At 40.2% G+C, this 10,393-nt stretch overlaps 4 protein-coding genes across 4 annotated transcripts; 1 reads left to right on the top strand and 3 right to left on the bottom strand.

Moving 5' to 3' along the window:
- Positions 1–2,383: 2,383 nt before the first annotated feature.
- On the bottom strand, positions 2,384–2,608 carry VTP21DRAFT_5340 (uncharacterized protein; the record flags this gene model as incomplete). Its single annotated transcript, XM_069395851.1, has 1 exon — positions 2,384–2,608. The coding sequence occupies one exon, from the start codon at positions 2,606–2,608 to the stop codon at positions 2,384–2,386; it is 225 nt and encodes a 74-aa protein (XP_069247908.1).
- A 78-nt stretch (positions 2,609–2,686) lies between these two features.
- Positions 2,687–5,747, bottom strand: VTP21DRAFT_5339 (uncharacterized protein; the record flags this gene model as incomplete). Its single annotated transcript, XM_069395849.1, has 8 exons — positions 2,687–2,906; positions 2,967–3,088; positions 3,161–3,285; positions 3,327–3,667; positions 3,776–4,110; positions 4,208–4,501; positions 4,617–5,162; positions 5,229–5,747. The coding sequence occupies 8 exons, from the start codon at positions 5,745–5,747 to the stop codon at positions 2,687–2,689; spliced, it is 2,502 nt and encodes an 833-aa protein (XP_069247907.1).
- Positions 5,748–5,889: 142 nt separating this feature from the next.
- Positions 5,890–6,395, top strand: VTP21DRAFT_5338 (uncharacterized protein; the record flags this gene model as incomplete). The annotated part of the gene is made up of 2 exons (XM_069395848.1): positions 5,890–6,064; positions 6,124–6,395. 2 exons carry the CDS (start codon positions 5,890–5,892, stop codon positions 6,393–6,395), a joined length of 447 nt encoding a protein of 148 aa, XP_069247906.1.
- A 247-nt stretch (positions 6,396–6,642) lies between these two features.
- VTP21DRAFT_5337 (uncharacterized protein) lies at positions 6,643–8,838 on the bottom strand (the record flags this gene model as incomplete). Its single annotated transcript, XM_069395847.1, has 4 exons — positions 6,643–7,116; positions 7,186–7,647; positions 7,716–8,357; positions 8,443–8,838. The coding sequence occupies 4 exons, from the start codon at positions 8,836–8,838 to the stop codon at positions 6,643–6,645; spliced, it is 1,974 nt and encodes a 657-aa protein (XP_069247905.1).
- Positions 8,839–10,393: the final 1,555 nt, after the last annotated feature.

The following is a 10,393-nucleotide window of genomic DNA, read 5'->3' as shown; positions in this document are numbered from 1 at the left end:
TTTAGTCATCATCTCCTATTCTATCATATATATAGGATGTGCTTTCTCCCTTTTGAATTCCTTTGGTGTGTGTTATTCGTGTTATCCCTTCTGTCTGTTTTTCTTTCCTTTTTGTCAATATAATCTTTTTAAAAATCCAACAATAATAGACTATTTACTGTATCCTAGATATCATTAACGAACGCAATGATGCCTTGTGAATTAACATCAAATAATATTAATATAAATATCTTTATTGAGAATAATGGAATAGTATTAATAAATAATCCGGCATGATTCAATCTTATTCATTTCTACTCAGGTCTGTCTTCCTTGCACTTAAATCCAACTCTGGTCAGACATTTATAAGTTGCCGAGTCACCAAGTCCTACCAGCGCACGATAGTCATATTCGTTGGTTGAGTTCCAGTCATGTCTTTGGAATGAATAGAAATCATATCCTAAGCAGTTCTTGAGCACGCCAAAACAATTTTTTTCGCCAACTATGGAGCTGTGCTCACATATCTGTTTTTCAAATGGAAAATCTAATCGAAGAACGCATGGGTCGCAGACAGCTACACTAAATAAGGTTGCGACGCAGAGCAAAATTGTAGATTTCAACATATTGAGCGCCAAAAAAAAAAACTAGGCCCAAATGAAAAATGATAAAAGAATATGTTAGTATAATTTGGAATCAAATAAAAACGACTTGGTGCTTGAGATAGCGAGTTCTGGTTCAAAAACCAGCAAATGGCACCTACTCTTTAGTATTGAGGAGTAGCAAGAGGTGAAAAGAAATGAGAGTTATATTCGAAGTGGTATCTGACAGGTTTTGTATAAGTAATAGATGGATTTGAATAAAGTCGGACATTCAGTTATATACTTCAAACGAAATTGGCTGTTGTATATGAATCATCCTCAAGTTTATTTATCTTAAAAAAGTTTACCGCTACAAAATGAAATCACGTAATAACGTAAGCTTATTTTAAGCTATATAGCAGCGGGTAGCACTTTCTCGGTCTTCATATTTAAATAAGCAATTAATAATCACGACCACTTCGCTATACAAGTATTTGAGATTAAATTTTCAGAATTTAGAAAGCTTCACAACATTATTGTTACACTGCTACAGAATGTGGCGTACGATATTTAAATAGCGAACATTCAATTTGAATTTTATATACTCAAGTTCTTAGAAGGATTTTGTGAAAGTATAACATAGATTTCAGAGAATGAACTAATTGTTGATTGCTATAAGTACAAATAGAAAATAACCTAAAATGTTTTTTTATTACTATATCAAAGTATTCCTTTTTATACTTCTTTGGCTCCTCATGTCATGGCACACAAAACTTCTATTAAAGCGAATATATGCTGTATCATCTGCAGCAATAATAGACCATATCCTAAAAGGTCGCATTTCATTTTATGTGACACTATGGTATTCTTTTCATTGATAACATACTGTAAACTTAACAAAGTTTTGGTTGTGTTTCAGGGGTTATATATTTTAGCTTAAAAAATAAAAATTACCTAGTATATTCCTATTGAATTAGCCTCTTAAATTGGAGTCGATGCTTAGTGGCTTATTATTATGTACATTCTAAGCCTCACTTTCTGATAGCCAATTAGTTTAAGCCTGGTTAGCATGATTTTCTTTCGAAGGGTTACCTCCTGCGCCCATAAAAATTTTTTTGGGGCTTAATTTTTCTTACATTTGTGTTATGGATAGTTTGAGATAGGAGAGTAAGAGAAAACTCCGCTTGCTTTATTTAACCTAACCATTCTCAAACTATCCTTAACAATTAGTGTTATTTGATAGTTGAAATTGGAGAGAAAGGTAATAACTCCGCTTATTCTTCCAAAATGCAAAACGTCCAAAATATATACCCATAGAATAGTAAGGTCAGCAAGTTGTCACAAATGTAACATAATCCCAACACCAAGTGCAAACGTCCCGAGCGCAAACAAATTTGACTATGTGTAGCATCCCTCGAAACATACGCGCGCAATCTATTTACCGTGACAGTTCTTGACTTCTTGGCCCCATAGGTCTTTGGTCCCACTTTCTGCACTATCTGATAAGGACCCTTGAACCGGGCTGAAAACTTCTCTGCAGTCTCAGAAACCTAAACTTCATTGCGAACCCAGACCAATTCTCCCTCATTAAAGACTTTGACTTTGTAACAGTTTTTGAGGACTGTTAGATATCCTTATTCTTAAAGAATAGAATTCAGGAAAGAGGTGAGGGACAATAAACAAAAAGGAGTGAATTTAAATAGAATCTCGGGAGTATCTAAGTGGAACATTAATACACCAATAGTGAATTTGTGGTCAATAAGTATATAAAAGGAAAAGTAATTAAATAAGTAAATAATGTATATAAGAAAGTATTTTAATTAATATTATAGTGTAAATTCGGTCGTGTTACAGACTATCTCCTTGTCTTCATCTCTGCGTCTCACGCGTTCATGGTCTCGATCATTGTTACTTAAGGCTGCCTCGTGTGCACGAAATAGAGCATTCTCCAACATGTCCAAATATATGCCCGAGTCATGGTCTGCATTTCCACTGGAACCGGATGCTCGGGTTGTTGTGTTAACTGGAAGACGTGTCTCTCGCCCAAACATCAACCAATACGGTGAAAACTTCATAATTGCATGCTTGGATGTACAATATGCAAACAAAACAAATGGTAGGTGGGAGTCCTAATCGCGCTGATCCTCGCTTAAGTATAGGGCCAACTTCTGCGCAAGAGTTCTATTAAATCTCTCCGTCATTCCATTCATCTGAGAGCGGTAAGGTGTAGCCAATACGTGCTTAATTCCCAGGAGCGCACATACTTCCTCGAAAAGCTCACGAGCGAATTGAGGTCCTTGGCCTGTCAACACTTCATGTGGTATACCGAAACGACATATCCAAGTCTCACTGAGGCATCTAGCCACCAACCCTGCCGTGATATCCCTCAACGGAACTGCCTCGACCTACCTCGTGACATGTTCCGTCATTACCAACACAAAACGGTTACTTAGCTCTGTAGTTGGAAATAGCCCTAGAATATCCATCGAGACTCTCTGCTGTGTCGGGAACACGCACTGGAATAACCTGACCTGAGGCCGTAGCATTCCCAATACGATACTTTTGGCATAGCTCGCAACCCTCTACATATCGCCTCATATCACGTCGCATTTTTGGTCAATAGAATCGACTCTCCAATTTCCCAAAATCTTCTCGACTCCCAAACGGTCGCCAGTCTGATCGTCATGTAGTGATTTGAGGACCACATCTCTGAGTCCCACCGGAATCACTATCCGCAGAGATGGTTCCTCTCCGAATTTAGAAACCCACCTCCGATGAGTATTCCATCCTGGAGTTCATAGTGGCGAGCATGCTCTGCCCGTGCTAAAAGCGATTTGGTGGTAGCCGCTGAAGGGGTCAGTCCACTCTCTAGAACTTCTATGATCTCCTTTATAGCAGCATCCTCGCGCTGCAACTGCTTTATCCTGCCAATCTCACTTCCCGTTAGAGTCGGAACCTGTTGCCCTTCTACCTCGACTAGGCTCGCTCCCCACATCCAGGGTGAAACCTCCAGGTCGCCTACTTCATTTGGATCTCCTCGATATACATGTGCACGAGATAGCGCATCTGCATTTGGATTAGCTGTTCCCTTCCGATGCTCGATCCTCGGTCTATATTCTTGCAATAATAGGATCCATCATGCAAGGCGTCCCACCGGTTCCACAGTATCCAAAATCTGCCTGAGTGCACTGTGACCGGTTTGTACGATTACCTCATACCCATAGATGAACGGTTTAAACTTTTCAAGCACCCAACACAATGCAAGTGCTTCCTTTTTCGTAGCAGTGTAACTGTGTTCCGCTGGTCGCAGATTACTACTAAGGCAAGCAATCATATGTTCTTTACCTCGATCGTCGCGTTGTGCCAATACAGCTCCCAAACCAGTGTTACTTGCGTCGGTTTGGACATAAAACGGACGACTGAAATCGGGATGTTGTAAAATTGGAGCTCCCACCAGAGCATCACGAATATCTTTGAACGCATCTCTGTGTCGTTCTCCAAACTTGAAAACAATATTCTTCTGCGTTAAATCACTCAAAGGTTTGGCTCTCCGCTAGACTTTTCGGCTCAGGAAATTCCGCAATTGCCTGTGTCTTCTCAGGGTCTGTCTTTATGCCATGCTCTCCGATAATATGACCCAAGTATTAAACTTCTTTTCCGAAGAACTTGCACTTGCTCTTCTTAAGCTTGAGGCCGGCATTGACAAGAGCTTCAAACACTCTCCTCAGATGTTCGAAATTCTCCTCCAATGTTGCAGAGAACACCAACAGATCATCCATGTATGGTAAGCAGAAACTCCATTTCATTCCTGCGCATACGACGTCGATCATTCGTTGAAAGGTGGCTGGAGCGTTCGTCAATCCAAATGGCATAACGTTAATCTCAATAAGGCTCAACGGGGAAGCAAATGTTGTTTTCTTCCGATCTGCTTCCTCGAGTTCAATCTGCCAAAACCCCGATGCTAAATCAATGGTCGAAAACACTCTAGCGCCTCTCAGATGTGAAAATAATCCTGCAGATTTGGCAAAGGGCATTTATCCTTTTTCGTCACCTTCATACAGGATAGTCAACAGTCATTCTAATAGCCCCATCTCTCTTCCTCACAGGGTTTAATGGCGCTGCCCACGGACTTTTAGAAGGACGTACTATCTCATTGTCGATCATTTGTTTCAGCTCCACAATCGATGAGTCTCGGAAAGTAGGTGGCAATCGACGCGGAAGAAGATTGATAGGCTTCGCAATTCTCCTATCAATACCATGATGACCGACATCTGTACGCTCCGGTTTCCTTGGATTTTCCGCGAGAACTTGAGGGAACCCGCTGAGCAGAGTCTCTCTCTGGTCGCATACATCTCCAAAATCGCATCCATGCTTTGCATCTCCGATATTTTCCGTAAATTCCTTCATTCTCTCTGATGCGTGAAGGGACACAACGGGTTCTTCGCATTTAACCATCCTCACGACTTCATTTCCATTGGGGTATAGGACGCCATCTTCGCATCCTATGTAAAAGTCATGTCTCCCTAGCGTTGAAAAATCAATGATAATATCATACACAGATACAGGAACCACTAACCTTACTTCCATCAACGAAACTGATCCAGTCTGCACAGACACCGTAGTCTTCCCTACTACAGCGCTCTGTTAGAAAAGTGTCGACAATGCCTTTACTTGTGGTGTTGGTTCTACCGAGAGACCGAAGCGGGACACCATTGCCTGACTAATTATCGGGGCTCCTACGCTCTTATCCAATAGAACTCGTACCGATTGACCGCATACATGCGCTGGGACAGTGAATGTCCTCGGCCCATGTGTTATATTTATTGCTGAGGTCGCCACAAACTTCTTTGGACAGCTTCGCAATAAATGATTAGGATCCCCACATAGGTAATACCTTCCCGGTTCCTTAGTGTCCTTCGCTTTCTCTTCTGTCTTCTCGTCTTTATCATTCTTAGCATTTTTGACCTGGCGATGCGAACGTCCCTTTCGTCTAGAATTGCCTTCTTTCGACGACTGTTTAGGACTCGCCTCTGACGCGATAGCACGCTTGATCGTTGCCTTTGAAGCCTTTTCCTCGAAGGTACGGTAACTAGCTTCTGCCTTGCGTATCTCGGCAATTACGGTTGAATGCGCTCCACTTGTGAAGCACTTGCTCAAACACAATGTTATCTTCGAGGAAGAAGGTAACATCGATATCCTGAATTCAGCTGTTCGAGAGTCGCTAGCGAAGCATATAGCCTAGGGTAATTTTGATACGCTTGAAACTGCAATAGCCGAGGTACGCAAGGCAGAAGCTAGTTACCGTACCTTCGAGGAGAAGGCTTCAAAGGTAATGGTAAAGCATGTTACCGCGTCTGAGATGAACCCCAAACTGCCATCAAAGGAAGGCAATTCTAGTCGAAAGGGACGGTCACATCGCCAGGCCAAAAATGCCAAGAATGATAAAGACGAGAAGAGAGAAGAGGAGGCGAAAGTCAATGAGGAACTGAGAAGGTGCTATCATTGTGGTAATTAAAATCATTAAATTGCGGAATTGTCCAAAGAAATTTGTGGCTAACATCTGTAGTAAGCATAACACCTGGGCCGAAGTCATTCACTGTACCAACGCATGTATGCGGCCAATCGGTGCGAGTTCTATTGGATAAGAGCGTAGGAGCCCCGATAATTAGTCAGGCAATGGTGCCCCATTTCGGTCTCTCGGTAGAGCCAACACCCCAAGTGAAAGCATTATCGACATTTTTCCAACAGAGTGCTGTAGTAGGGAAGACTACGGTGTCTGTGCTGACTGGATCAGTTTCGTTGATGGAAGCAATGCTAACCGTTCTTGTATCTGTGTAGGATAAAAGAATGATCGAAGTTGTATGCACAGGAATGAAGTGGAATTTCTGTTTACCATACATGTATTATTAAACGATGGAGTAGATTGGGATAATTTCTTGAATTCTATTAACTATTAATTATTATATGTATATCCGAAATAAGCCAAATAATCTCGAAATCTTATTAAAAATAGTATACGTTGTGTTAATGTACGTCTGCCAACAATGACGAAAACAAGCTGAGGATATAATAGTGAAATTTCTATTCACAAGCGCAGCATCTGTGAGCTCTTTTCACAAATATTTTTTGGTATTTCAAAATCTTGGACCCGATTCACCACCCAATCTTTGTCATCGCGCTCAAACTTGGCACCGACACCCAGCCCTCTCTTTGCGAACCCTTTCCATATCTCGCATTGATGGGCTCCATTTGTCAGTAATCGATCTGCTAGAAGAATAGCCTCTCGCGCATCCACGAAGGTTGGTCGACAAGGTTGCAGTTTCATCCCATCTATGACAAGCTGCAATGCGAGTGTGTTGCCATGGCGAACAATGTGCTCTTTTGCAGCTGCGCTGCTAGATGTGGGTGGGAACCAATCAGGTGTGAAGGACAGCTTATCAACTAAATTCCAATACACCTCATAGAGAATGGTGGCCCACACATTGCCCATCGCATGTTCTTTTCGATACTTGTTAAGGGTGGCATAGACCAGTGGGTTTTTTTCCATATTAGTAGAATACTATTAGAATATTAAGGCAAAAACGTCAGCCTAACTAAATATGCCCTTTTTCAGAGCTAAAGGCCCTACCAGGTATTTGCGATTCCCTCTTTTATTTCCTCTTGTATACGCGGCATGTGCAACATTATGGGCACGCGTGTGATTAGACCGCATCTGCAAGATTGTAGCGATGAAATCTCCCCAACCTTCCCCCATCCCTCTCGCCTCGCTATATTGAAGACAATTTGAGTTTGCTGGTCCGCCCGTTAACCTTGTGCTAAGTCCGTGCGTGTACTCATGAACGATTATATCATTGCTTAACGCTGAATCACGACGTGGTTTCGTATAATTATAAATATACAATTTCATATAACTATGATAGCCATCTGGTGGTGTCCAGAAAAAGGCATTGTTTCTATATCGATTGAAGTTCTTCCCATATTGTACGTGGGCAATTACTGCATCGCCTTCACGTCCGCCCAGGCCACGATTGTACTGTTGGAAATTGCCCGCCACTTCATTAAACCCATACCGATAAAATAAATCATGCAACTATCAAAAGTATAAGTTAGAACTAAATTACATCTCACAAAAAGAAATAATGCTATAATAAAACTTGCAAGGTTATTCCAATAGAACACGTTGGTTATAGAAGCATTCAGTGACTTAATAGGGTCTTTCTTAAGGTTTAGGTCAAAATCGAACACTAGTTTAGCTCCGCCATCTGGCCTAAATTTACGTAGCGCTTTTCCGCTAGCGTTATGATTCTCTTGGGCATATACGTTATTACCAAGCGTGGTCGTATAGTAGGTTTGGTTTATCTCGTGCCAACCCAATGGTGAAGCAATCTTATCATATGGATCCTCGACCAACTCGCGCTCCCCTGATTCAGGATCGTTCACTCCAAGCGGAAAGACATTGTAGCTAGCTCCTGCTACCCAGTCACCAATTGCTTTCAAACTGCCATTCTCAGCATCAATATAGGCCTGTATCCAGTTGGCTTCCATCTTTGGAGCAATTTCCCATACCCGCTTCAAACCACTGCTTGTTTGAATCAGACATAGGCGCGCAGGAATGGGAGCTACTGAGAAGGGTGCTGTCAGAAGTACTTGAAAACTCTCCCTCTCAATTGAATCGACTGCGTTCCTTTTGATGTCGCTGAGTTTGACATTTAGGCCTAAATGATTGTAGAGCGACACGAGAGCTTTCTCCGGTGTCAATAGTTTATTTCGCTGTGCGTATTTCTTGTCTCTTCTAACCATCTACATATTTGGAGTGCATGATTGTAATTAGAATTCCACATAGCTGATGCTGATTCCATCCCAATGAGTTGAATATTAAGCTTACCTTAAATGTTTGATTCTTTTTGGTTCCTAAATGGAATGAGTTCCCATATGATACCACCGTCCCCCTCTTATCAACATTAATATTCATATCTGCATTGACAACCTCAGATCCATTGACCCACTGGCGTAGATATACATGAGTGACGCCTATATGATTAGAACGGTAGGCATTCTTCACTACGAACTCGGAACCGCCGGCCTGAGTTTTAGCAAATTCAAGCGCAATTTTCAATTGATGTCGACGAGGAAGAAACCGTTTTCTCAGAGTCCTTTGTGGTGATGTTACATAAGTATTATTAGGGGGAGTGGATCCAAATCCTTCGAAATGTATGTAGTCTAAAGCGCTGATAGGAGGCAAACATAGCAAGAGAATTAGGGTAAAAAGTGATAAATTCATATATGATACAAGAATTAATGATGAACAGGGGGAAGGGGAATAGTGTTGAGATTCGGCGGATTCTCTGAATGGGATTTATCACGGTTGTATGTAAACAAATACTTACCACAACTAGTCGTATTATTTATAGGTAATTAAATAATGTTGTTGAGATTCCGCTGCACCAATTTTTTTTTTTGCTGTCGGATACCAAATTCTTATCTTATACTTTATACTTTTGTAGTTTGCAACCCCTTAGAGGTATTATTGCTTATACAACAGCACATTGTGTCATTATCTGTTGTTAAATTTTTTTAAAGTATACGCGATTTGTGTAACAAAGATTCTAGTCTGACCAAGCGAGTACTTTGTCTATATATGATGAGTAAATAAAATCAAAAATCATGTCAATTTTATATTTGCAATTCAAAAATGTATATATATTATCGGACGAGCTTGCCGTTATATTCCAATCATAATATTTTACTAAATTGATCTCAAAATTTAAATAAGATTTGGGTCGATAATGACTAGTTCAATCGTATTTATATTTCTATTACAAGCGCGGTTAAACATATTAAACCTCCAGCTTTGCTCTCTTGTAGAGGTTATAGTGACCATGTACCCTCATCATCCAAATTCCAAATATTCGTCCTACTAGCGATGTATACATAGTGTTTATATGGTGGTTGCACTATACAAGGGCAATAGTATGTATTTTTTTGGTTAGTTTTTCTTCTTACTTTAAATTGTTGCCATGAATTTACCATGTCTTTTAACCTCCTGCCAATCTGTAATGTCCCTTATTGGATAATGAGGATAAATTTGTTAGGGTTTTTCAATGTAATGATTTTATCTTCAGGTTAATAAATCATGCATGATTTCTAGAATTATTTTGTACCCCGTCGAAGTAAAATCTTATGTGAAAGGATGCACACAACTAGTAGAGTATTTAGGGTGTCATCGTATAAAAACTCTTTACCATATGAAAATAAACAAAGCAAATCCAAGCAATACTGTGCAACCTCCAGTTCATGCCGCTCCGAATGATTTGAATTGATACTAGGCTCAGCGACGCACAAAAGTTGTCCTTTTCTCTCACAGCTCTTAACATGTTAAGTAATAAATTTTATTTGTGGTTTATTTCTGATTGTAATAATATTTGCTCATATACCTCCTGTGCATTCCTCCTATTTCTCACGACTAACTTCCTTAAAATATCAGCCCATCATTTGCGTTTTTAACTGTACATCCATCGTAACCATCCCATTTAATATTTTCATACAAAAATAGGATTGATTCACCATAAGCGTGCTAACCCTGCCTTTCATATATTATGATGGGTAGAGGATATCTAGATATAAAGTCTAAAACATCTTGAATTGTACAAGCTTGGAAGTAGGAAAAGATATTCACTACTAATGGTATGAGTACACTAACGAAGAAAACAATTGAAGCTTTTTGGAGTCCCACTAATTTTGTGAGATATAATTGGAAAATGATTGCTAGTTTATCTTAAATACTTCCCATCCCATAATATAAAAGTTTTGAATGTAAGTATCCACTGTATATATTC

The sequence above is a fragment of the Calcarisporiella thermophila genome (assembly GCF_041956535.1).
Source record: "Calcarisporiella thermophila strain CBS 279.70 unplaced genomic scaffold VTP21scaffold_22, whole genome shotgun sequence".
In the NCBI taxonomy this organism is placed as follows: Eukaryota; Fungi; Calcarisporiellomycota; class Calcarisporiellomycetes; order Calcarisporiellales; family Calcarisporiellaceae; genus Calcarisporiella; species Calcarisporiella thermophila.
This window is presented reverse-complemented; position numbering and strand designations above follow the sequence as displayed.